The sequence below is a fragment of the Amia ocellicauda genome, chromosome 5 (assembly GCF_036373705.1).
Source record: "Amia ocellicauda isolate fAmiCal2 chromosome 5, fAmiCal2.hap1, whole genome shotgun sequence".
In the NCBI taxonomy this organism is placed as follows: domain Eukaryota; kingdom Metazoa; phylum Chordata; class Actinopteri; order Amiiformes; family Amiidae; genus Amia; species Amia ocellicauda.
Window position 1 is genome coordinate 34,981,631 of NC_089854.1, and position 27,662 is coordinate 35,009,292.

The following is a 27,662-nucleotide window of genomic DNA, read 5'->3' on the forward strand; positions in this document are numbered from 1 at the left end:
TAAGACCATCATCAAGAAATAACTCCAGATAGGCATGTAATAGCATTAGTTCTTTAATGTATATTCTGGTAGGAAACAGCTTCATTAAAGCAAACTGACATTGCATTGATCAAGCACTCTGTCCTGTTGCTGGTTGACCAAGTTAAATTCCTAAATTATCAGTGGTTTTCTGGAAGGAAGAACATTAAAGGAGCATGACTTTTTGTTACAAAACCAGCCCCCTTCCCAATAAGAAATGGGACATGTCCAGGCCATGTGACCATGCAACACTTCCAGTCAACCCCCCTGCAGGACCCCTCTACAACAAGCCCTTCAATTATTTAAATAATCACAGGTTCAAGTACCAAAAGTACAAGAATTTCTGTTGCCAGTTCTGAGATCAAGAGTCTGAAAGGATGGCCGTCTCAAGTAAAGTGTTCTCTGGTGAAAAAGCACAAACCACTAACACGTGCTTTGACCTCTCATACAGCGCATAAACGGGTTATGGTGACTAAGAGCGTCTCCTCTATACCGCACTCCTTTCCTCCACAGATGGTACTATAATTTGGTAGACTGGTCCACAGGCTCAAACCCCTCTGTTTGAATCCTTTCCTTGTACTTCAAAAAGTCTCTTCGTTTATTGAAATATTTCACCTGCAACAAAGATAAATATTTTTAGAAAGTATTTGTGCTGTGTAGTGGCTGGGTTGTGGCCCTAGGGTACACATTGTGACCTCCATCCTGTTTTTTTGTGTCATTGCAAGTGATGACACAAAAAAACAGGATGGATGTCACAATGTGTGTTTTATGCCAAAAGGTCTTCACTTCATCCGTCCTGACATACCCACTGAGCTGGACAGCTGGACTCAAACTGCTTTCGCAGCTTCTCGCAGTGTGTCCCTTTATCCTCATTCTCATCCAGGCATCGCCATAACTCATCTCTCGCCCGCCAGCAAACCCGCCTCTCTTCTGCATTTGGAGCTGACATTGCGTGAGGTTTTTGCAAAATCTTTCCTGGAACACAAAAAGGGAGTGGGAGTTTGAAATCTTTATTTTCTGAGGTTAACTGTACTGGAAATATCTGGGACAATGTGATACATTAGTAGTTAGTAGTAGTAGTATTAAATTCAAGGGCTGAGTACAATAAGCTAAAATATCTATGTAAGTGCAGTCAGATCCAGCTATGTCTTAAAATTAATAATCTCAAAATTGATACACAAAATTGTTGTTTCGAAATCATGTATATATATTCTTGTCGGTTTCATAAGAAATAAATCGTAATAAAATGGAGCTTTCAAAGAGTTCAAGAAAGCACACTTATTCTGTATATATTACAAGGGTCAATTTTCAAGGAATCACCTGCCTCTTTCTTTCACATAGGATATCCATGATGCTCGTACATCACAGGAATACTTATTGGCAGATTTGGCATTGTCAATTACATATATATATATATATATATATATATATATATATATATATATATATATATATATATATATATAATACTTATTAAATGTAAAAAAATACAAATTTCACTGGATTGACTACCGGTAAGGTAAATGTAAGCAACTCTTCTGAAGCAAGATGATGGCGTTGTATTTCCCTAATGGTCTTATCTTTATGAAGCGATTTAAATAACATTGCATTTTTACTTTACTTACCACAAATAATTGAAAACTATATTGTACGAACTGAATCCATGTTTTCCTTCACTACATGACCCACATTGAGGACAAGATCCCGGAAGTACTTTTTAGCGCTCTCTCGTCGCGGATTGGACCAAAAAAAGGTCTCGTTCGTGTAGAGCAGATGTCCGCATGTCTGCGCAGATGTGCAGAATTCCATTGATCCCATTGGCGGAGCAGCGCAAATCTGCGCGACACAGACGAGTCCCAACTTTAGATACATTTATGTCACTTCTGTCCGTCTTTTCACAGGTCAGTGCTGCCACCAGCTGGGCTGGATGACATCCTCGCCTGACACCGAGGCTAGACTAGCAAGGATATTGTATTAGCATGTCTTTCATTAGAACTAAAATACGAAATAAAATTAGTAATTATATTATTATTATTATTATTATTAAGACATGACAATACAGTGCAACATCACTGCTCCATTCAGTAATATACTGAAAGAGGTCTGCGGTGACTGCCGGGTGGTATTCAAGTTTCTATTCTGTATATAAATAGCTTGATTTATTATAATTATCAAAAACGAACCTGAGGCATATTGCCATTCATTCCACTGGGCTTATAGCTTCTCTGCAGTTACTCATGATTATTTCAATTCTTGGCCCAGTTGTTTTCCACTAATTTGATGCCCACTTGTGTAACTCCTTGACTGACTCATGTAGAACATAAAATGTAAACACTCTACTCATACTCTAGTCATGCAAGAAAAAAAAGGACAATGGGTGGTTTGTAATTAAATTAAATTACTTTAAAATCCAAAGCCAAAAGAAAATGAATCAGCCATTTTTTTCTACCTCATGAACCCATCTCCACATGTTAGGTTTCACGAGAATATCATTTCTTGACAGACATTTTTTCCAGAAAACACTATTACATTTTTCTAGGTCTTGGGCACAAACCAATGGATATTAATCATAAATGTATGAACCATAATAATATAATAAAACTGAAAATATAATTTCTGTGACATAAGTTATGGTCTAATTAAATTTGACCAAAAAGCCACTTTGAAATAAAAGAAAAGGTGATATTGATGTTGCAGTTTACATTATATGAAGATAGTGATTAAATACATTTTATTACATGATAATAAGAGTTCATTTTTAGCTGTTGTATGAACTCCTATGAACACCACAATACCAATGGTCTACTTTGATTAAGTAAAATACTAAAAGTAGAAACAAAGAAAACAAGTACACAAATAAATCAAATCCAAAAGAAAATCCAGGTTTATTGTAAATAAAAAGTTATTTTTTAAGAAATATAGTTTAACAAAAGATTAAAGAGGTTCTATGAATATGTATTAAACAATCTAAGCTTCCCTGAACAACAATACTCTGAAAAAGCAAGTTAATATCAATATCTAATGTCTGGATATATGCACCCTGCAATAGCAATCTCTATGCGCATCAATACAAAGGCATTCATGATGTCTTCTCTACCCAAAAGCTTTTTCTCTGCAAATGCACTTTCTGCCACCTGAGGTCTTATCCTTATGCTTCTGACACCCTGGGGATGTGGCTTTACTTGAAGAAAGGACAAGCATAAACAACATTTAGAAGCCAGCAAAAGGGGGTTTAATGTCCAACACAATTGTATATATGCTTTTTAATCCTTCCTTCCAACATATTGCCCCCCCACCCCCATCCCTGATGGAAGTCTTCTTTCTCAAGACCCCGGGGGTTTCTTCTTTGCTTCCACATCTCGTTTGAAATCCTCTATCTTCTTTGAAATATTAGGGACCTGAAATTAAAAATGTTTTCTGATAACAAAACTAAATTGAATTTAAGACAGTGGTATGAAGGTATGCGTTCTAAATATTATTTAAAATCACTTCACAGAGAAATGGACATCCATTAACCATAATTACTGACTGAAAGGTAAGTATGGGCAACAGGTAAGGTTAGAGCAGACAGCCCTAACTACAATCTATTGCCAACATAGTTAAATTATGCCCTCTTCAAAGGAAAGGAAAATGTATTATCAAGTGTTTAGTAAAATTACTGTTAGAAATACTCACATGCATAACAATATCTTGTTTGTATTTATAAGTACAAATTAAAAATACAAATTACAAAGAATAATAATTAAGAATAATAAATACTATATATTTTTCATATATTCACCTGTAAAACTGTACCTAAAATGAGATCCAAGACCAAAATGTGAAATTAAACATCCTTACCTCGTAGTTCTGTGCTAGGTACATCCCGACCACATTCCCCAGGGTAAAGCCCACCTACAATCCAGGGCACAGAGGATTATTATTGAGATTAAGCAAAGCACAACAAATGTCCTAAACCTAGTATCATCCACAGATATGTCACTGACACCTCAAGTACAAGGTGTTACAATTATTATTGTACATATTATTTATACTGCACTTCCTTATATGATGGACACATCAGCAGTGCATGAGTTTCATTATAGTGCTGTACATATTGATGACTTGTGCCCCAAATGCCACCTCACATAACTTCTGCCTGACACACAAGTATTGTACTAGAGGGATATGACTAAGTTAATTCCAGCAATATATATATATATATATATATATATATATATATATATATATATATATATACACACCGATCAGCCATAACATTATGACCACTGACAGGTGAAGTGAATGACACTGATAATCTCGTTATCATGGCACCTGTCAGTGGTTGGGATATATTAGGCAGCAAGTGAACATTTTGTCCTCAAAGTTGATGTGTTAGAAGCAGGAAAAATGGGCAAGCGTAAGGATCTGAGCGACTTTGACAAGGGCCAAATTGAGATGGGTAGACGACTGGGAGTGAAGGCTGGCCCGTGTGGTCCGATCCAACAGACGAGCTACTGTAGCTCAAATTGCTGAAAAAGTGAATGCTGGTTCTGATAGAAAGGTGTCAGAACACACAGTTTGTTGCGTATGGGGCTGCGTAGCCGCAGACCAGTCAGGGTGCCCATGCTGACCCCTGTCCACTGCCGAAAGCACCTACATCAGCATCAGCATCAGAACTGGACCACGGAGCAATGGAAGAAGGTGGCCTGGTCTGATGAATCACGAGTTCAGGGTGTTGACTTGGCCTCCAAATTCCCCAGATCTCAATCCAATCGAGCATCTGTGGGATGTGCTGGACAAACAAGTCCGATCCATGGAGGCCCCACCTCGCAACTTACAGGACTTAAAGGATCTGCTGCTAACGTCTTGGTGCCAGATACCACAGCACACCTTCAGAGGTCTAGTGGAGTCCATGGCTCGACGGGTCAGGGCTGTTTTGGGACCTACACAATATTAGGCATGTGGTCATAATGTTATGGCTGATTGGTGTGTGTGTGTGTGTGTGTGTGTATATATATATATATATATATATATATATATATATATATATATAGATAGATAGATAGATAGATAGATAGATAGATAGATACAAAATGAGCAATTCTCACGTAACTATGGGACGTGTTTCTGCTTCACCTGAGTAACATGAAACCAAAATGGTTTATCTGAATGTTCATATAAGAGTAGAAATACTAGATCATGATATCGTCCATCAAGTGTATTTTTCAAACTACCACAAAATGCTCTGTACATCACCCAGCACTGCTACAGCGACATTTATGAAATAGCTAACAGACAAGGATTTTCAGAAAATCGTTGTTGTTCTCTCAAATTTACAAAACGACTAATAAACCCCAATAAATAAATAGTTTTTAAACTCAGTTCATTATTAAAATGATACATTAAAAAAGTAATCGCAGCCTATTCAAATATGACTAAATATGATATGCTTGTATAAATGAATTAATTATTTTGAGTTAGATTATAATAAAACATTAAAAAACATGTGACGAATAATTATGAGTATTCAATTTAGAGGACTACTTACCAAAAACTGTAGCATGTTTCCTCTTTTAAAGGTGTTCCGTAGTTTTTCGTAAAGAGTACAGTACAGTCTTCCTGATTGGTTCCCAGATTTAAAAACTACGCATTTTATACAATTGTATCTGTAGATCAAAAGTATCTGTCTTTCTCGGCATATAGTTAAATGATGAATGTATACAGTACTTAGATTATTCCGGGCGTGTCTTCTATTACCCCATCGAAAGGGCAAAGTTTCTGACTCTTCTTTGTGACGTCAGCGTCGCACTTATAAAACGACACCTATTAAGTTCCTCTATGAGAAATTCTGAAAATATGTGTATTATAAAACTACATTAATTGTATTGAATTAAAAAAGATAACATATAATACATGTAGAAGACAATAACAAGATTGTATTTAATTAAACTGAAATTAAACAAATGATGTGAGTTTATTTTAATATTGTTAAATATTCTACTTTTATTTAATAGCCAATTTTTTCCAATAATGTTTAATATTGCAGCAAACTATTACGCTACTAAAATAAAACTAATGTGAGATATAAAAGGCATTTGAGATGTAGTTTCACCAGCAGTACTGCAACTTGCCTTCCATAAATCTTTCTTTTCTTATACCTGTCTCCTTGGCTTTCACTTACTTGTGTGGGATGTGCCTTATTTAGGGGATTTCTATTTCTGACAGCGTAATTCATTATCCTGGTATATCGGGGCTGCTCTTGCCCCTGGGTGTAGAACCGGAGGTGGGCTGGTCTTGTTTCGATCTGGTAACCACAGCCCCCATTTGGTTTGCATACAGGGCCGCCCCTCACCCGCATATAATGTTAGTGCAAATCGTGGAAAAGTACAGTGAAAGGTAGAACATGCGATCGTTAACAACCCTACAAGATACAGAAACAACGAGATCGAGATAAACCATTAAAATACTTTACTTTTTTATATTGACCGATAACGTATCAAGAAGTATGGCAATAGCAATGGCCTCGACAGCTCTCTGATTGGTAATCTGATCGCTCCTGTGATTTCATTATAATCAAGCCTCTTTTGGTCCTAGTGGCCACCGTACGAAGCAGGCTGTCTTTAACTGGCTTTGCGTTACATTCATAGTTGTCCACTGTGGGCGAGTACGGCAGCTGCCTTGTGGTCTGTAGTCACAGTTTAATTTCTTTCTTTATTTCATTACCCTTATTCAACTTGAACAAGTCCTTATTTACGATGGCAACTGAAGTGGTGCTAAACACTGGCGCAAAAATGCCAATTCTGGGTCTCGGGACGTGGAAGGTAAGCATGCATTATTTTAGAAAATGTTATGAAATTGTTATGAAATCAAGTTTATAATAGTTCTTGACTCTTTTATACTCGTTTTGACCAAGTCCCAAGATTGCTACAGCAAGAGTGAAAGCAAATCTAGTAATTTAATTATATAGGTTACACACACAGTCATATGGAACATGTTGAAATAAGACACCAAGTGTGAAATTCAATATAGTTATCACGGTTTTCCTTTCAATAATACTTTCTAGATTTAAAATCAGATCGGGGTGAGTCAACTTTACATAGGACACTGCTACATAGTAAATGGGGAAAATCCAATAAAACGCAACTGCTAAGTCACGTTAAAATAGAAAAGAAGAAGAAGAAGGAAGCAAAAGTATATGCATATGATTTATTTAACCCTTTCCGTCGTGTATGTTGTAATTTTCTTATGTAGTTTCTTCAGAATGAATTGTTTTCCAAAAACACTGTGGTAGTCTCTGATTTAAAGCACTGTTAAACAGGAGCTAAATCTTAAATATCACCCAGTTATGACAGACAGATGTGGAATGGATGTAGAATATTCTGTGCACTTTGGTCACCTCTGCTCCAGAAGGGGTTTGCTGCTGCTGGGAGAGTATGGAGAGCAAGCAGATTTGTCCCAGTTCTCGGGCGACTGGTTATTGTACTGACAAGCTAAGGGAACTGAATCTCTCCTGCTTAAAAACCCACAAGCGGTTCTATTCAGGAACAGTATAAGGTACTAATAACTTAGTAGTTATTGGTCATGATTAATTCGGCTTACATTTATGTTGGTGTATAATAAATGGATGGAAGCTTGCCAATGAATTCCTGTGCCATACTATCATAAATATACCTCGTATTGTGTATATTCACTCATGGCCTTTACAGCCACTGCAACTCTAGAAGAGACTGCTTTTAATTAAAGGGCAAAAGAACAGCAATGCAATTGTTGCAGTTTCTAGAGCCCAAAGAGTAGCTAGTTCTTGTGGCTTCTTTAGATTTGCTGTCACAGTACTAGAGGGGTCCCGTGGGCCTGAGAGACGGACAATGTTTTCTGTGCTGTTATCCCTGAACTATGGAGTCACACTCCGCTCATATGACATGGGATGCTTATGTATAACACTCCATCAATGCTGGCATTTGGCTGCTGATCAGAATTTTGCACTGGCTTAAATTTTGTATTTTACTTCATTGCTAGTCTCCCCCAGGCAAAGTGACTGAAGCTGTGAAAGCCGCCATAGCTGCTGGTTATCGGCACATCGACTGTGCCTATGTCTATGAGAACGAGAATGAAGTGGGAGAAGGCATTCAGCACAAGATCAAGGATGGAACTGTGAAGAGAGAGGACCTTTTCATTGTCAGCAAGGTAAAGAGTCCTGTGAGACTGCTGGTCATGAGACTGTTGCGAAAGGAGGCAGTTGTTTTGTCCTCGTGCTTCTGCTTGTGTTAGCATGTAACCCCCTATACTATCAATTCATTTACAGATTACTGCAATCTTTTTGGAGAAGTTTTTTTTGTTTTGTTTTTAGATTAGATCCCTAGAAATTGCCAAGTCATGCACCAGTTGCAGTGCTGAGTAATTGAACACTGTCCACATAAGCCCACAAAGCAAATATGAACCGCCCTGTTCTTCACCGTAGACTTACTGCACAGAGCAATTAAGCACAGTCCTACAGCATATCTGCTATTGGAAGACAGAGTGTTGATGTTGTAATCTTGTAACCTTGTGAAGATCTCATGAGAGACAGTTGGTCATACTCTTTAGAGAACAAAAACCAAAATATCTACCCTAAAAAGCCTGAGTTAATTAAATTAGGCTGATGTGTTCCACATTAAAATGGCAGTTAAAGCTCAAGCCTTTTCTTTAACCTCGTGCTTGGTCCTGTGAATAGAGGAGTGCCATTACATACTTCATCTGCACATCTTTCCAGCTGAATCTCTTCTATAATCGAGATCTGTAGATCAGAGAGACTTATTGGCCAAGAGGCTATGGCCGTGAATTTCCTGGGTGAACGGGTTTGATGTGACTAATGTGGTTTCACATTCCCAAACATTCTTTTAAATAATTATGTAAGAGTAACTATTGTTTGTTTTTTTAAAATACTGAGTTATATATTCACCCATTAAATAAGGAACTGTCTGTTGGTGTTACACACTGGACGCCAGGGAAAATTGTATAACTGCCATTATTTCAATAGGAGCTTCAACACAGCTTTACGAAAATTAGCATTGCTAAGATAGCAACTGTCTATTTTCTTGAGTATTTTGGCCTGACTGGAAAGAATCTGACCAATCAGAAGTAATGTATGGTGGCCCTGAAGTGCAAAACGCAAATGCAAAAAGAAAGATGCAATTGCAAAAAGAAAAACACAAAAACAAAAACAGAATTGCAAAATGAACAACGCAATTGCAAAAAGAGAAACACAAAAAGCAGAACGCAAATGCAAAAGGAAGAACACAAATGCAAAAAGAGAAACGCAAAAACATTTTTTTGTTTGTTTTAATTATGGAATTGTGTCATCTAGAGTCCTACCAATAGAAAACGCGTCCCGCCTCTTCATCCCCGCCGCTATTATGGGCGGCTGCACAGGATTGAAGCGCTGCCATTGGTCACGTCTCTGTTCTCTGCTCTGTGCGCTCTGTGCACAAGAGAAACGCTCAGTATAAAGTATGAGTGTTGATGAGGACCCAGAAATCAGATGGCTCCTGGAATTACGATTATTTTGAATGTCACTCTCGCTTCATTTATTAAAAACACAAAATACAAATAATGACTCTATTGACTGTAAACTCTTTACAGGGAAGTATAATTAGAAGTGGAGGTGCACTGCATAGAGCGACAAATGTAGGTCCTGTAGGCTAATTTCATATCTCGATCAAGACATATATTTGTTAATATAGAAAAATACCAGCTCTGGGACCAAATCACTTTTAATAACAGAAATAACACTGTGTAAACGGAGAGCTTAACTCAATCATTGCACCAATTATGTGTGTGTTCCCTGTAGTGTTTACAGTGAAGACTGTCCTCATATGTATTAAATGTATGTGCACACACATACAGACCCACATACACACAGGCAGAATTGTGTGAACTGTAACGTTTTAGTGTTGAGCTAATAAAAGCAAGATGTTCTTCATTAATGTGAAATCAGTCCCCCGGAACAGCGGTGGCTTCGAAATTATGTGTGGCGGATGTTTTTGTGTTTCTCGTCTTGTTTTTCTTTTTGTTTTTGCATTTGTGTTCTTTCTTTTGCATTTGCGCTCTGCTTTTAGTTTTTAGTTTTTAGTTTTTCTTTTTGCAATTGTTTTTCTTTGTTTGCGTTTTTCTTTTTGCAGTTGCGGTTTTCTTCTTGCATTTGTGTTTTGCACTTCAGGGCCACCGTAGTAATGTAAACTAATCAAAAGTAATGAAAAGGAGATGCGCACAGTACATGCACACGCCCCATAACAAACCGTACGGACAGCGAGCAGTTAATTTGTGAGGTACAGCCATTTCCGTTACTGTATAATTGTAAATTAAACGACGGACAAATCCATTAGAAAGATATCAGTGGACATGGCAGTAGCTCTACTTTAGTGACCGCTGTATATAAAATATACAGTATTGATAAATAATATGCATAATACATTCTTTACATAATTGTATATGAGAAAAAAAGTCCCGAAATCATGTCCATTGGGATGGTTACACTTTATATAAAAGCAAAGATGTCATGCGTATGGACTACATCAATTTTATATATTTTGTAAGTTTCGGTCTCTTCAAACCCGGTGATTGAGATAATCGATTAAAAAAAATCTGATATGTCAAGACGTGTGTGTTTATCACCCAATGTTACCCTTTGTTAATACTGATTACAAATTAATTTCAAGATCTGTGCCTAGGTAACATTTACATGGTTTAACTTTAACTTTTGGTACTTGAGTATACTTGAAAGTAGCTACTATTTTACTTTTACTTGAGTACTGTTTGAATAGGAGACTTTTACTGGAGTATGTTCTTGACTTGAGTATTTTGACTTTTACTCAAGTATAGCTTGAAGTACTTTTTACATCTCTGCATTTAAATCACATGACGCATCATTGGGGGAGAGGGTTCATCAACTTTTTCCGGTGGAAAAATGTATTTTCTTTCCAAAGATAAAGGTGAAGTTGATGGTAGGCTGGCAGAATTAATGTCTTCAGCAGATAGGCTACACATTGGCCATCTTTTTTTTTCTTATTTTTCCTCTCTGTGTTTCACTTAACTGTTTCCTCATTACCACCACGGCCTTTGCCATGTGAAATCCTGCTTCTGTTAGTTTTAGTATGAAACTTTTTTCATATGCTTTTCATATGTTTTCTATGCTTTCAGGAAGAGCAAGTTTCTGTAACCTCTGAAATACAGGCACACACCATATCATTACATTTACAATTTACCTGTTTACATGTTCCAATTTATCATCACCCTTCACAACACACATGTTTCAGTTAATGGTTCCTTACAAGTGTACAAAGGTATTAGAAAAACTGATTTTATTTTTTAATCTGCATTATGAGTTACTGCTCACTAGACTTTTAAGATCTCTGTTCCGTAGGATATTTTGCCTAGTTTTGATTGTAGTGATTCATTTTATGGAATGTCTTTTCTCCCCCAGTCTGTCAGTATTGTAGTTTTTAAACCCACAGTTATTTTAATGGAATTGTTTCTCAACAGCTTTGGTGCACCTTCCATGACAAGACCATGATTAAAGATGCCTGTCAGAAGACTCTAACTGATCTTAAGCTGGACTACCTAGATCTCTACCTTGTGCACTGGCCCATGGGATTCAAGGTGTGGTATATGATCCAGGTTCCCTTGTTCTTTCATTAAGCTCTTGAAATGCATGGGCTGTCTTTTTTTTAATATACTGCTGTTATAATAACTAGACTAGGGCACAATATACTAGTGTTTCACACTTAATCATAGGCTGCAGTAGAATGGTAGGCTATACACTAAGGCAGATGCCACTGTTTATTAGGGATTAAAATATATATATATATCTCGCACACTGCACATCTCTGTTGTGGCTATTCTATCGTATTTTGTCTCGGTACATGGGTTAAATCTTAGAAACTTAGAAATTGTCGTAACAGATTTGCACATTCCGGTTCTATTCCTCCCATAGTGTAATTATAGTGGACATTATTATTACCTGCATGTAATACCTTGCACTTGTCCACATTGAATTTCATCTGCCAGGTGTCAGCCCACAACTGAATATTATCCAAGAAGAGTGAACTGTTTTAAAACCACTTATTTTAAAACTTAATAATGACAGTGTAGTATGTGATGGTGTTGAGCATTGTGTGATAAAACATAATTGGTTTCCTGTTTATTTAAAGGCATGTGTCGTAGTGTTAATTCCCAGCAAAACTATTTCCTTCACTCTCTGTTGCAGGCTGGCAGTGAAATGTTCCCACTGGATGACAACCAGTTAGTAATTGCGGATGACACCAGCTTTGTAGACGCCTGGGAGGTGAGGAGAACACTTTACTAAAGTCTTTACTAAAGTTTAATCCTAAAACAAGTTTAATTGACCTTGTGACTCCATGTGTGGATTAATGACTCGGAGGCCTGTTTGTCTTAGGGTATGGAGGAGTTGGTAGATGCGGGAATGGTAAAGGCCATTGGGATTTCCAACTTCAATCGTGACCAAATTGAAATTCTATTAAACAAGCCTGGATTGAAGTACAAACCTGCCAATAACCAGGTATGTTTTTGTTAATTTAATTTGGTCTTCCCTTTTCACAAAATTATCTAATTTAAAAAATGTTTCATATGTTCATTCATTTTAAATGCTCGATGTATTTGAATTTCTTGTGGGATTACACTTTTATAGTGCTTTGCAAAACTTTTTTTAATTAATGAAGTTATTGTCATATGCCGTGTAACCACAGGTACATAAAACACTGCACAACACCTGCCCAAAAAAAAAAGCAAAAAACCTAAGCATGAAATGTAATATTTGTCTGTGTCTTGTCTTTGACAGATTGAATCCCATCCATACCTGACTCAGGAAAAGCTCGTAAGGTATTGCCAATCGAAGGGGATCTCTGTGACGGCTTACAGTCCCCTAGGGTCTCCAGATAGACCATGGTAAGTTTCTACTAAGGTGTCAGACTACGTACGACTAGATCAGAGTGTGATCCTCCTGCTCTGAAAGGAGAGACGACAATCATGGCCAGTGTTGAGACATCAATGCTGTGGTTCCCAAGCAGCTCACCAGCTGAAACTCTCCTGTCACTGCACAGGGTGATCCTGCAGGTCTGACAGCGCTGGTTTGAATCTAGAGTCATGGCAAGATTGAGCAGCATTCACCAGGGATGCTGGAGTGGGGTGGGGTGGCTTTTTGGTGTAAAGCCTTTGCCCTTAAGATTACTAAGAGGAATTGCATTTGTATCTCACAGGGCCAAACCAGAAGATCCTTCCCTGCTGGAAGATCCAAATATCAAGGCCATTGCTGAGAAGCACAAGAAGTCCACAGCGCAGGTAGATGAATAGAGGTCCCTCGACGTTGGACTGTAAATGTGACTGTATTATTTTGGATGGGTCTCCACAAAAGGAATCGGTAATAGTTTTAAGAAATCAATTATTTTGTATCACATTAGGAACTACAATACAGCCTGCCTGTTGAAAATGAGGCAGCGTTCACAGTTGACATGGCTTTATTACTTTAATCCATACTTGCTTCAGTCAGTATGCTCCTCGCCTCACAGCTCTGCTGCTGGTTGCTAGACCATGGTAAGTTTCTATTTTCTGTAATTCAGGTGTTCCAGTAACCTGCACAGAGGGAGTTTTGGTGTCCAACTATGTAAGACTAGATCAATGGTCTCTCTTGTTGGGGGTCATCTTAGAGTAGTAACGTGGAATTTGGGTTCACTGAGGTTACAAGTGGAAATTAGTTTAAAGCAGTGGTTCTTAACCCTGGTCGTGGAGTACCACCTACCCTGCTGGTTTTTGTTCCAACCGAGCTCTTGATTTACTTAATTGAACCCTTAATTGAACTTTCTTAAATCGGAGCCTTTACATTTTAAACAGTAGATACATTTTAGTACATTTTAAGTCAAGTATATAATTGTATATGGAACTTATCTTATCAAGGAATCACTTAATACACAATTTTAAAAGTCAAATAAGCAAATTACTTCAATTAATTGTCGAAGAAATTAAGCTTCACTTCATGTTTGGGTTAAAAACTACGCTTTATTACTGCAGCTGCAGGAGAGAAGGCAAGTTCTCTTCATGCAAGTTCTCTGAGTTCTTATAGGAAGTGGCTCAAGTGAGCATGTATCTACACATTTGCAAATATGGTGATCATATAGTTTAGTTCCTCATTTCTTGCACTGTGGAAAATGTATAACAAATTCAAAAGCTTAGCTTGCACATCCTGCACATACATCATTCTATCACATTCTTTGCCCAGTAACAAGTCTGAGGCCTGACTTCTGTTTCAGCATAAGGTCCTGTTCTTACCCATTACCAGAAACTTAAATCCCATTCTTGCCTGTCCCAAGAGCTTTATTATTAAAACTTTCCCAGTCCCACCCAGTTCACTCTAGTACAGTATAAGTTTTAGAACACCTACATTTTTCCAGTTTTCATTGAAATGTACGCAGTTTAATGTCTCAATGTACTCTGAAATTAAAGCATAGAACAAATAATTTTAATTTAACTTCAATCCCATGTGTACTCTTCACTGCTGAGACACCCCCCCCCCAGAGCAGACTGCGCATTTACTCCCCGGGCTCTGAATGACAGCAGGCAACATGGAAACTGTAAATCAGATGTGTTTGAGAATGAAACGCACTGGTAGCCAAGAGAATAAGCTTTCAAACGATGTGAACTATTGTACAAATACAGTGTAACCTCTGTGCACAGGAGCTGCCAAATAATGCTTAAGAGGGTGTAGTAAAACAGTATATAACTCTGAAATGTACATTACTTTTCAGTTTTTGGTAACCTAACCTTTTTTTTTTTAAACCTGGCAGTTTACAGCTTACCTTTGTACCATTTCAGGTTATTCAGGTTAACTGCTTACATTTCAATAAAAACTGGACAAATGGGGGTGTTCTATAACTTTTGGCCAGTAGTGTGTGTGTATGTGTATATGCGCATATATATAATTTTTTTTTTTCCCACATCCCTTCACACACTAGTCTGGAAATTACTTCCGAGTCATGCTTCTGATGTTGACTCTGTGGGATTATTCAAGAACATACTTGAACTTATTACACCATTTATGTTACTATAGCTACCAAAAAAAAACATGATGGGTAATATAGCTTCCATTCATGTATAAATTGTTATTTTCAAATGTGTGTTCAAATGAGAATAGAGAGGCTAGCTAGAACTGGATCTAGATATCTGTTTTAAGGTTTCTACATTTCCACTCATCCCATTCTGTGTGTTTTCCTCCCATGATGATCTAAAACTGGTTTGGAAAGGAGATCTTAATGATTGTGTTTGTTTTCAGGTTTTGCTCCGCTTTCAGATCCAGAGGAATGTCATTGCCATCCCTAAATCCATCACCCCCCAGCGCATTGAGGAGAATTTAAAGGTAACTAAGAATGAATTGGAGGGGTCCTGGATGTTACCGGATTAGTTGTTAAAATTGCGACCAACTCAGCTACATGAGGTGATAAATTCAGAGTTGGGATCACTGCTAAGACTGAGCAGTGTAAGACACCATAAGCTATACAGGTGTCTGAAAAGGAGATGTAATCATCCTACTCAATAGGAATCCTCAGATCCCAGTTTCTGCAGTCGTTTTATTAGACTTTTTCAGTCTAAGTCTGAATAACTTTAATGTATACTGTTATTCTATATCTAAGTCTAATAACTTTTTCAGTGTAAGGTCTCTTTCAGTATTAATAATCAATCTATAAGATCAAAAAGTCCTCTTTGATTCACATTCACTCCAAAGTATTGGAAAACTGTATAAAGGCTGAACTGAAATGGAGGAAGTTTGAGTCAGTCTGAATCTCTTCAGTGTATTGTACAGTATGTGTACTTCTGGAGATTTGTACGATGTGGTACAGTTATTGTCTTCTATCGGCAGATCTTTGATTTTAAACTGGATGATGAAGACATTAAAACTATTCTCAGCTTCAATAGAGACTGGAGGGTCTGTCCAATGCAGTGGTAAGTTTTGTGACTGAGTAAAAGAGATCAATAGATGACTCCTCTTTGTGCATTAAATGAAATCCCATAGCTGAATCTCATTTGCTTACTTTTTGCCATAAAGGTTGTTGATAAGGATAGAAACTGAACATTAGTCTAGAAGTCTTCTGTAAAATTGGCTCACAGATTTCAGTTTGAAATTAAATTATTTAAAGTCTTATAATATTATTATTATTATTATTAATACTATAATTCTAATCATAGTAGAAAAAATGAATAAAGCTCCACAATAGTGAATGACATTGTGTTTAACTCTCTGGAGCATGAAGGCTAGGCATGAGCAGTAAGTGCCCACACTTGTTCCACTGGTAAACCACTCACAGCTGTGATGAGAAGGCTCTCTCTGAAATATTTCTGGTACAGATTTAATTTCTATTCCATTTACTTTTTCCCTTAGGAGTGTGAAGCACCAGGACTATCCCTTCAACACAGAGTACTGATGACATGCGCTGGAGAACCAGTGTTGCAGCTTTTCTAGCTGGCTGGGGTGTGTTTGTGATGCATCTGTATACTTATTTCTAGCTTTTGAAATGTAGGCGTGTATCTGAAATCTTATTAGTGGTATATGGTGGAAAAGTTTCTGGGTATGAGTTTACAAATTGGCTGTTTCCTAATGTATACACTCCTCAAAATGCATAGAGGATGGAAATGCTGATCATCCTTTTAACAAGTTGATTTCTAATATACTAATACAATCTATAATGGTGCTGAAATCTTGCATTTGTTAGAAGAGAGCAGTGTGGAGTAATGGTTAGGCAGTGGACTCTGGATCAGATGGTTGTGGGTTCAATCCCAGGGGGTCTGAACAGATTGTATCGGATTGAGCCAGTTATATTAGTAAAGATAGTGTTATTTGTATTCATTGTCAGAATAAATATGCAGTTAAAACAGTTTCAGAATGCTGTATCATTCATGTTTTTAGATTGGGCCTCCAATGATCCCAGCAGACCACACTCACCCAATATGTGAATAGATTGTGTACATAATCACCTGTAAAATGTATAATTCTGAAGACATTCACTTACAGTGTATGTAACAACTATTTACAATCAAGTCTATTTTAGGAGGCTTCTTAATTCATTTAGTCTAGACTGACACTTCCAGCACTTCCTGTGCCTCCCAGTTAAGAGGAACAGCTGTCCTGGTATCCCATCTAGGAGATTTGAGTTAAATGGCCACTATTTTCGGTAAGGCCCCATTTCAAAATCGTTTGGAGATAGTATATTGAGTCCCTATATATGCAGCTCTGACAATAATAACATAATCAGAATATCCTTTGCATAGTAAATTAAAGATTGGGAGAATTGCCTGATTTGTTTTTTTCCAGCAATATATAACCCCCACCCCCAATAAAATTTAAAATAAATAAAGGTGCAGTAGATCCATTGACGATAACCAAACAATACTGCAATGCTACAGGTGGAGCAGTGGTCACTGTGCAGCATCTCACGGAGAATAGGAGGGCCTTCATCACGCACAGGCCACTGTAGTCTGGGTCGAGCTGCCCAGCCATTCTGCTGCTGTGGATTCTGTGGGACCTGGAGCTGATCCTAGAGTTACTAACACACACACACAAGCATGAAGCTTTTGTTTTTGAAGGACAAATCACAGATTCTTTACTTATACACTGCCACCAACATTTTTAGAAGCTGCAACAGTCTTGTATGTTTTTAAAACACTGCAAAAGGAATGACTAAAATAATTTAATTGATTAAACATCTGTTTCTGCACATGGCTAGTAAAAAATAAACTTTTAAATTAGTGTTGAATGTGTTACAGGGATTAAATAAAGTAAATTAAAAGTTGTGTGATCAACCAGCTGAGAGAAATACCTCAGTCTGGTTACTTCCCCATGCATAGTGGAGCACAGCAGTGGAGGGGCTCCCCTAACAAAGACAGGGAGATGTATTACACAGAATACATCCCCCTTGCATAAAACAGGTACACAAAGTAATGAAATGAATAAATTGATGTCTCGACAAACAACAGTGATCAAATTATATCATATATATTTGAGGACGTATGCATAACCTCTGCCTTACTCATACTCTTTGATAATCAGCCAAATGCAGTTGCCATAGTTACCATATGGTTAAAAGTGAACTTAATAAAAACAATACATGAAAAGGGAGGAGAAAAAAGAGGGACAAATAAGCAAAAAAAAAAAACGCATGCAAACACAATGGTATGACACAGATGTCCAGTTACTTGTTCCTTGGAATAGTTTTGTCTGTGGTGTATCCCCCACCATTTAATCCACAAGTCTCCTGGCTAGATGGCTCAATCAACCTGTGTACTTCCTCCTCCTCCTCCTCCTCCTCCTCTTCCTCTTCCTCCTCCTCCTCCTCATCCAGGTCTTGCACCGATTCCCCTGTCTTGGGCCCTTTGCAGATCTTCAGGTGTCTGGTGAGGTGGTACTTGGTCAGGAAGGCTTTGGTGCACTTCTCGCAGATATAGTCTCTCCGGCCTTCATGAGAGTTCAGGTGTTTCTTCAAGTGGTTTGTCCGCCAGAAGAGTTTATCACATTTAGGGCACTTCTTCTGTCGTTCCCTGAAAAAAGAACCAAGACAAACTGAATGCATTTCAACTACCCGATGATTGAAGTGTGGCGCTCCACAACAGATGTTAAAATTACACTTAAAAGCCTACATTTACAAAGCACTCTGCTCAGGCCTTTTTTCAGCAGGACAGCTCCACCTTCGAATAGCAAAATATCACACTGCTAGTAGCTAAATGCTTCAAAACACTGCGGCAACTGCTATTGTGTTAAAAATCTGTTAAGCGCTTGTGTTAGTGAAGATTAAAAGTATTTTATTACCAATATATTACAGTACTGAGGTTGCATTTGCACCCAATACTGAAATAATGTTACAATAGAGGTCAGATTTGAAAATCACTTCTGTTGTGAACTAGTGAATCCATTTGCCAATTCTAGCTATAAACACTTCAGTTGATGTTACACACTTTGCAAGACCTGTTGCAATTATAAACCGAGATCTAATGTCAATGGAAGATCTGAATTGGGGCCTTAAGCATAAAGTGCATAAAAGAGCCATGTGGGATGTCCAAACGGTATGGGCATCCTGCTTACTGTGTGTGAGTGAGCACGTGCTGTTTGAGATCCTGCCTCCGCATGAACATCTTGTCACAGTGGTCGCACTTCAAGTTCTTGGCGCCCGTGTGGATGACCATGTGCGATGCCAAGTGAGCCTTCTGTGTGAACGACTTCTCACAAATGGTACACCTGTAGTTCTTTTGTCCTGAGGCAGACACATAAATAAACTGGATTATTGCATTCATACGATTACACACAAAAATATTCAAACAGACTAGAACCCTTAAACACAGATCTCAAAAACAATATTTGGAATAACCTACTATTGGAATTAAGTTTGGGCTCAAAGCATTTTTAGTTTTTTATCCTTCAAATCTGGAAATGTTGATACTGTGAAGGATATGTGAGAGAACACGTGGGAATCCAGGTGGCTGTGGGGGGTTCAGTGGGTGGAGATAGACACCTGTACCTGTGTGGATTTTCAGGTGTGTCCTGAGATTGCTCGGGTCGCTGAAAGCTTTGCTGCAGAAGTCACACTTGTGGGGCTTCATGCCCACATGTCCCATAAAGTGCACATTGAGTTTCGTGGATGACGCAAACGCCCGAGAGCACATGCTGCACTTGAACTTCTTCTCTCTGGTATGACCAGGCCAGTGGCCACCTCCCAGCTTAATGCCATGGGCCGGGGGGGGACTGTGGGCTTGACTGTGACTGCCCAGATGGGACTTCAGGTCTGTGTAGGACGCACATTCCTTGCCACAGTGACAGACATGTGCGTTTGGCACTTCGGGAACACCTGTCAGTGGGAAAAGGAAACATAATAATGTTCACTAATAAGTTCAACATTAATATGAAAGCATTTATCGTCCTTTATTAACCCTGCAGAGGCTTTACTTACCCATCTGCCTGGCATAGTCTCTACTGTAGTAATAGAGGAGCTCATGGTCGGGCAAAATCTCCCTCGACGAGCAGAAATACAGCTTCCCATTATGAGGGTAAGCTACAAGATTCTGCTCCTCGCCACTTCTGTGAGAAGAACAAGTATCCCAATGAATCCACATAAAGTGAAGTATTGTAACCATGAAAAGAAGCAATTATCAATTAAGTTTTTTCATGGCAGTCAGAAAGATTTAAAATAATATGTTTAACATATGTTATTTTATTCAGAGATGCAATTCATTCAGCGAGTGTGTGAAAGGTTAAATACATATATCACCTTAAGGCAGCATCCTACAAGTGTCAAACAACTTTGCCGATACATACAAATACAATACAAATCTGTTTCTGCATACTTTTGTGGTATTCCATGCAATATTAAGTGATTTATCTGTCCCAGAATTTTGTTTTACCTTGCTTTGCGAACAAACATCATCCAGTTGCATTCATTCTCATCTGCAGTTATAATGTAGAACTCCAGAACGTTGTCGTGGAACATCTAAGACAAGGCAGAACAAACAATTTGCTGCATTTACGAAGGCAGGTTTCTCTCATTTGAAAAGGCCCTAATCCACTTGCAGAGTTTTAGCCTCACATTTTGCAGGGTTTGATAGTTACCTTCCAGATGTTGTGAGGAGTCTTGTTTGACCAGTCAGAGACATCTAAAGAGCTACAGTGCTGCCCTACCATTGGCCCAAAGCAGGTCCTCACAGGAATAGGCTCTCGTGCAAACACACCTGCAAACAGATGAAAACACATCAGTGTAAACTAACTCCACACCACAGCATTGCTGCACCAAAGAGCAAAGAGAATGAACAGGAAGGATGTTACAGCAAAAAATGTGTGTTAGTGGCTGGAGTATGTCTTCACTTCAGGGAGTCTTTTATTTTATTTTATTTATATGATCTAATAAGGTTCCCCCCTTTTTGACCCCAATTTGGTATCACCAATTACTAAACGCGGTTCACTCCTGTAAACCCTGTTCTCTTTAGGAGGGATAAGACACAAGCAGTCAGAGCCTCTTTGTCATTATTTTGACAGCTATTTTTCATACTTCAGGCCCAGAATGCCAACAGCCTGTCTATCATCTCACTTACAGGATTTGATGATAGTTCACACCTGAAGCTGCAGGCACCTGAGAAACCACATGGTGGCGCTGGACTACAGAGAACACAGTTATCCCTGACCGGCTCTCACTCTCTCTCCCTTTGTAATAGCTCTGCTAATCATGTGGCCTCCTCTGGAAAGTGATGGCCTGGCAGTGACCAGAGACCTGCCTGCTGTGAGTTTGGCATCTTATTCTTTGTGCAACTGCACAGGGGCTTGAGCCTACAGGGAATTGGTTGATCTTCTCAATTTCCACAACAGAAAAGAAGAAAAGCAGAGAGACATGTGCTGTGCGTACCGGCGTCCTCCCCGATGACAGAGGCTCTAAGGGCGAGCTGCCGGGGCACAGACAGCCTGGCGCGGCTCTCAATGGGCGAGTCAGGGATGAAGGTGACAGGGCCGTGCTGGGGGCAGTCTGAGGGGTAGGACCGATCACACAGGGTGCACCCTAGACAGCAGGAACAAAAACTAAATGGGTTAATGATCAACTCTGATTCACAGTTATAGAAAAGTGAAGTAAACATTTGATCTTGTGAATCTATAAATGTCTATACCTATACAGGTGGAACACATTATCAATACAAAGAAAAAAGGTCTATGCAAACTTTCCCTTTTGTAATTTGTCTCTCATGCTACAACTATCAATGTAAAGAATGACAAGCTACTAAAGAGTCTGGCCATCTGAACTGGAGATTAGAAACCAAGTTATAAGAAACCACAATCGTTTGACAGCAGTGACAATCCCTGGGGTGGCCAAACTGTGGCTTGCTCTATTATGACTTTGGTTTGAGGCTCTCAGTTCATGAGATTTGGCCACCCCTGTTGTGTACCATGCACTTCTAACAGCCATCAATCCCTTGAGACCCTTTTACTCACAAATGGTGAAGGAGGTGGCCATGTTCTCTTTATTGGAGTTGGAGTCCTCCAGCTGCAGAGATGAGGGGACGAGCAGCAGGTTATCGGGGCCCAGAGACACCTCGGCAGTGATTGGGGACACAGTGACTGCCTCCATGCCCATGTTGGAGCTGTGAATGGACACGGGTTCCAGAGGGGTGATGGGGTGGGCGCTGGACAGCACCACGCTGACGGAGCCCGAGCTCATCGCCACTGAGTGCAGGGGCTCCCCCAAACCGCCGTCGGAGACCCTGCCTCCCAGATGCTCTGCTTCCATGACAACAGGTAGCTCCAGCCCCCCTGCATGCAGGGGGATGACACCTGCGTGGGCCTCGGACGACATCCCCCCCGAGTCCACCCCCAGCCCCTCGTGGCTCCTGGAGCTCCCACTGAGCTGCTGCGACTCAGCCACCACCCTGTCCATCGCCATGTCTCCGCCCATACTGTCCGGGGAGATGGGGCTGGCCCCCCGTGAGCCCAGGGACAGGCCCCCATCCAGCTCGTGGCCGCCGCCCTGATGGAGGCTGGAGCCCCCATGGGCACCCACCTGCCGGGAGTCCAGAGCTACCATGCTGGGCTCCAGTCCCACTGCCCCGCCAGACTGGTAGGGGTCAATGGAGGAGGGGTTGCTGGGCCCGGGGAGGGAAGTGTCCATGTTGAGGGTGCCGGGGTGAATGTACTGCGGCGGTGGTCTATCAGCCAGGTATGACAAAATACCTGACGCACATTAGGAAAGAGAGCGCACCATTACTGCTGTGAACAGGAACTTGTCATCAACTCAAACAGGTATTCCTGGTATATATACAGTAGGGAAAAAAATATTTGATCCACTGCAGATTTTGTACATTTTCCCCACTGACGAAGAAATGATCAGTCTATAATTTAGTGCTCCTAATCTCAGCTCGTTACCTCTATAAAAGACACCTGTCCACAGAAGCAATCAATCAATCAGATTCCAAACTCTCCACCATGGCCAAGACCAAAGAGCTGTCCAAGGATGTCAGGGACAACATTGTAGACCTACACAAGGCTGGAATGGGCTACAAGACCATCGCCAAGCAGCTTGGTGAGAAGGTGACAACAGTTGGTGCGATTATTTGCAAATGGAAGAAACACAAAATAACTGTCAGTCTCCCTCGGTCTGGGGCTCCATGCAAGATCTCACCTCATGGAGTTTCAATGATCATGAGAACGGTGAGGGAGCTGAAGGTTCGAGTTGCCAAACGTCAGCCTCGAAACCTTAATGACTTGGAGAGGATCTGCAAAGAGGAGTGGGACAAAATCCCTCCTGAGATGTGTGCAAACCTGGTGGCCAACTACAAGAAACGTCTGACCTCTGTGACTTATTTCCCTCATTAACATGCAAATCAATGTATAACTTTTTTGAAATGCGTTTTTCTGGATTTTTTTGTTGTTATTCTGTCTCTCACTGTTAAAATACACCTACCATTAAAATTATAGACTGATCATTTGTTTGTCAGTGGGCAAACGTACAAAATCAGCAGGGGATCAAATACTTTTTTCCCTCACTGTATAATTATATTCTAGAACAGGAATTCAACAGAATAATTACCATTCAGAAATCTAAAAAAAAAAAACTAAGAGGACCCTCATCATGAATTAACTTTTATCAAAACTATACTTGATTTTTAAAACTATACACACCTGTTTTGGCATATTAATGTATATAAGAGTAAAGACACATTGCACATTCTCTATTATCGTCTGATTTTTGCTTTTTAGACCCATCAGTATCGACCAAAGCAGAAAACATTTCAGTTGACATTTCTTCCCATAATTATTGCCACTAATTACAACTGACAAAAAGGGTCAATACAGAAGACATTCATAACTAACTGTGGAAACGGGGAATGCTTTACACAACTGCAGTTTAACTCACCAGGCAAGATGTGTCTGAAGTAGCTGCCCTCCAGGTGGGGGTAGGGAGGAGGCGGGAGTGTGTAATTCCTCTCTGGGATGCCACACATAACACTCCTCTCTCCGATAGGCCCCATGGGCAACATGAGAGAGAGGGCAGAAGGCAAGGAACCCAAGGAAGGCCCCAGATTCGGGATTGCCACTGGCATGCCTAAGGAAAAGGACAGAGCATGTGGATTACAACACATCCACAATCAAACAGTAGGATGCTGAGTAAATGGACAGCTATCACATTTTTGAAGGGATATGGTTTATATGTCGTCGTGTGTTGGTAGGAGTGTAGAAGATGTTAACATTTAGCCTTGTGATAAGAGGGGGTTTCTGCAGAAGACAAATCCTGTGCTCTTGTAGTTTTCTCCCTCTCTGCTTCTCTATGGGGCCATGCTGACGCGGCATAACCTGAAAACCCACAACAGACTCCCTTTCGAGCTCTGGACGGCTGCTATTGTTTTGGTGAGTTTTAACCTTTTCAGTGTTAAAAGTTGGTAATACAATAAAATGGAATAGAAACATTATTTATACACTAATAAAACTACATGAGGACACATAAACCATCTGTTTGCGATCCTCCTGTGACTACCTGTATGTTCCCTTATATTAACCAAGATGCTGATGTTGGAAGAAAACATGAAATTCAATCCATGAATCCTATTTAGTAACTCAAGTTACTGCATGCTTAAAGGGGTTATGAAGTGTCTCAAAACTACATTATCTAAAAAAAAGAAAACCATGAATGCCTATGGCTCTTAAAAACATGAGCAGACACGCTCCATGTCGATGTTTGTTTTACAAATTACTATAAAACAACACTGGCATCTAAAAACTTAAATAGTTTTGTTATGGTCAGCTCTGGCACTTAGCTGTGTTACGCTGAGGACAATTTGTTAATTTATGAAATATTCAGTCTGTGCAATTCACAATTAAATGGGGTCAACACATCTTTTAAGTCTTAATGTTGCAAAGTATTACATGAGAACAAATACGAAAGGATGATCTGACCCTGAACAAATCTATCTGCAACTCCTGCATCTCAACGCTTCACTGCTGAGCTGCCAGCAGGCAATGAAACTGCCAGGCAGAGAGACGTGTTGGACAGATAACATATCTTACCAGAGACTTTATACAAAAAAATAAATATTGAAGAGCGGGGAAATGTATGCATCTAAAAAACTAAACTCCCCCCCCCCCCCCCCCAAGAAAATAACACTGTGTGTATCCCCTTCCTGGCTGATTTCAGCATGTCAAAAGCAGTAATGTGTGTGTAGTGGCTCACCTGTTGTGGTGATGGCATTGTGAGTGGGCGAAGCTGGCAGGCCCAGGTGCCCAGAGCCCACGGGAATGGCTCCAGTCACAGAGGACACACTTAGTGCGTCCATCCCCACTGGGCTCAGGTTCATGTCATTCATTCTGGGACAGAAACAGGGTGGGGTGATGTAGCAGCAGCTTCTCACAAACACTAACTGTGGCAGAAAGTTTGTATACTAATAAACCACCTCCACCACCAGCGTGAATTGGAGGCTCTCTCATTTTATTCTCAAGATAAAACCACTGATTCACCAATTACATTTCTGTCAGGATGAACTACTTTTATTTTCAAATCCAGATATTTGTGTTACAGTACCTGCGGTGTGGACCAGCCAGGGAGTTCCCTGCAAAAGTTAGACGGCGACGATGGAGGGAAAGTAGTGGTCAGTAGTGTTTGAGCCCTGTATTTATACTGCTGTGGGTGGGGTCAGGGTCCGGGCCCCTCTCCCAAAATGTAATTTACAACTCCAACTAACTATATGTATTCCCTTCAAGGATCAGGGATCAGGGATCAGGGATGGGCCCATCATTAGCCCCAAGTTATACAGTTTTATACATGGGTTACACAAATAAATACATGTACAATTAATTTAAACTAAAAACATACAAAAAAATAAATACCTGATATGTGTGCTTTAGTTCATGCCAACTTTTGAAGGTTGCATTACTCCATCTAAAGTATAACCAAACAAACAAAGGAAACAAAAAATGAGAAATGAACTTGTATTAATTTAGCAGTTTCACAACAAGCAATATAACGTGCCAATTATTGTAGTGAGCAGTAACAGTGAAGTAATTAACATTATTCAACATATTAGAACTAATGCAACATTGGTAAACAATTATCTTTTTAATTTTGACAGTAGGCTATACAACTCTCGGTCACAGATAGGCCAAGCACATTACATCCTCTTGATAGTTGTGGATAGCCAAACAGTACAGTTTCCTTTGAGCTGACTTATACATTGTTGCAGCCAAATGGAGAATTCAAAAATGTTCAATTCTATAAAGGAATGAATGTATTTTGCAAGTGAGCTTTTTATTCATTTAAATTCATTCCCTCATTTAATTTAATATTTAATAATAAACAACAAAAAGTTCACCGGCCAACACTTCTATATCTGCCAAAATAAAACAAACACCATGAAAGGAAACCACCAGCAAGGGCATATAGTTATAAATTACTGATATCAATAATTTAAATAATTCTTCTTAGCCTTCATTTCGAACAATGCAATTCGTTACGAAGTTAAATAAATACTAGTATTTCATATTATTGCTATTGTTTGGCCACTGAAGAACTGTGTTGTTGTTTTGTGGTCAAAAAACGCACCAGCCAGGCAGGTGTGGTAGCGATGTATAGTTAATAACGTATCAGAGAAAGTGCCATATGTTGACATACACACTTTCCTTTAGTTTTCCCCAGGATATCTGTATTGCTGATACTGCTAAAGAAGAAATACATGCTTATTGATTTCCATATCGCGACAATTACAAACAATGGTCAATATATGCATGTAACATTAATAAAAATTAATAATGGACAACAATTTGAATCGTCATCTACTACTACACTGCATTAGATAATTCACGACTATAGCACAGTGTGTACAACTGAACAGACACATCCTCAGGAACAACTATAACTCGATTAAAAAGGATTAAACGAACTTTTGATGAGTGTACTTCAAAATAAATTAAACGCACAGCATAATATAATAATATAAATACAAAAATGAGCCAGCCACAGAAACAACATATTAGAACAACACACTGCGAAACAACAAACTTCGTACCTAAACTAAGGGGGCTGTTAATCTATTAATATCCCTCTATATAAAAGAGGGTCGCACATTTGTTAATCCCTCTCTCTATATATATGCGTGTGTGTTTTGTCGTATGTGTTGATAATTAATATTTGGAAGAACTAACCTCAGAGAAAGGTATTCTTCCCTGGTTCATCATTGCATGGACAGCGTCTCTTCTGGGCATGTCCAAAAATAGAGGTACACAGGTTTGTTTTACGTAAACGTATAAATGTCCATACACATAGTGTACCGAGCGCCGAGTCCTCTAATATATATCGATTCATCGCCGAATGCAATAAATAAAGTAAATGTGTTGCATTGTACCCCGCAATCAATTTTTTTACAACGATTGCTTCAATTTCTAGGAATATAAAATGTAGACGATCCCTGACGGTTATCTAGCCAGCCCTTAAGCGCACGTCTGACGTCATACGCAGTGCGTCGGAGAAATGTTGCTCATCTGCTTTGGTCATGTTCGTATAGCGCAGACTTCCGCAGGTCTGCGCTGCTCCATCAATGGGATGGGTGGGATTCTGCAGATCTGCGCAGAACAGCGGGAATCTGCGCAACAAGAACCGAATGTCTAGTCTAGAATT

The 27,662-nt window shown here is 39.4% G+C and overlaps 4 protein-coding genes across 5 annotated transcripts; 1 reads left to right on the top strand and 3 right to left on the bottom strand.

The window, feature by feature from the left end:
- Positions 1-40: 40 nt before the first annotated feature.
- coa6 (cytochrome c oxidase assembly factor 6) lies at positions 41-1,748 on the bottom strand. Its single transcript, XM_066704918.1, has 3 exons — positions 1,644-1,748; positions 824-993; positions 41-633 (listed from the first exon to the last, which is right to left on the bottom strand). Exons 2-3 carry the CDS (start codon positions 965-967, stop codon positions 538-540), a joined length of 240 nt encoding a protein of 79 aa, XP_066561015.1. The 5' UTR covers positions 968-993; positions 1,644-1,748; the 3' UTR covers positions 41-537.
- Positions 1,749-2,879: 1,131 nt separating this feature from the next.
- Positions 2,880-5,788, bottom strand: stmp1 (short transmembrane mitochondrial protein 1). Its single transcript, XM_066704922.1, has 3 exons — positions 5,549-5,788; positions 3,859-3,912; positions 2,880-3,416 (listed from the first exon to the last, which is right to left on the bottom strand). The coding sequence occupies exons 1-3, from the start codon at positions 5,561-5,563 to the stop codon at positions 3,342-3,344; spliced, it is 144 nt and encodes a 47-aa protein (XP_066561019.1). The 5' UTR covers positions 5,564-5,788; the 3' UTR covers positions 2,880-3,341.
- Positions 5,789-6,370: 582 nt separating this feature from the next.
- LOC136750121 (aldo-keto reductase family 1 member B1) lies at positions 6,371-16,914 on the top strand. Its single transcript, XM_066704921.1, has 10 exons — positions 6,371-6,821; positions 8,017-8,184; positions 11,518-11,634; positions 12,242-12,319; positions 12,431-12,553; positions 12,833-12,939; positions 13,251-13,332; positions 15,317-15,400; positions 15,902-15,984; positions 16,421-16,914. Exons 1-10 carry the CDS (start codon positions 6,756-6,758, stop codon positions 16,461-16,463), a joined length of 951 nt encoding a protein of 316 aa, XP_066561018.1. The 5' UTR covers positions 6,371-6,755; the 3' UTR covers positions 16,464-16,914.
- A 799-nt stretch (positions 16,915-17,713) lies between these two features.
- prdm4 (PR domain containing 4) lies at positions 17,714-27,341 on the bottom strand. 2 transcript variants are annotated; one of them, XM_066704919.1, is made up of 12 exons: positions 27,191-27,341; positions 25,880-25,931; positions 25,227-25,360; positions 23,916-24,104; positions 21,998-22,732; positions 21,420-21,569; positions 20,633-20,751; positions 20,428-20,513; positions 19,977-20,104; positions 19,548-19,874; positions 19,115-19,283; positions 17,714-18,573 (listed from the first exon to the last, which is right to left on the bottom strand). In XM_066704919.1, exons 3-12 carry the CDS (start codon positions 25,357-25,359, stop codon positions 18,228-18,230), a joined length of 2,382 nt encoding a protein of 793 aa, XP_066561016.1. In that variant the 5' UTR covers position 25,360; positions 25,880-25,931; positions 27,191-27,341; the 3' UTR covers positions 17,714-18,227. The 2 variants fall into 2 exon arrangements, with proteins under 2 accessions (XP_066561016.1, XP_066561017.1); XM_066704920.1 differs by lacking the exons at positions 23,916-24,104; positions 25,227-25,360; positions 25,880-25,931; positions 27,191-27,341 and adding an exon at positions 23,181-23,261.
- Between the last annotated feature and the right edge of the window lie 321 nt (positions 27,342-27,662).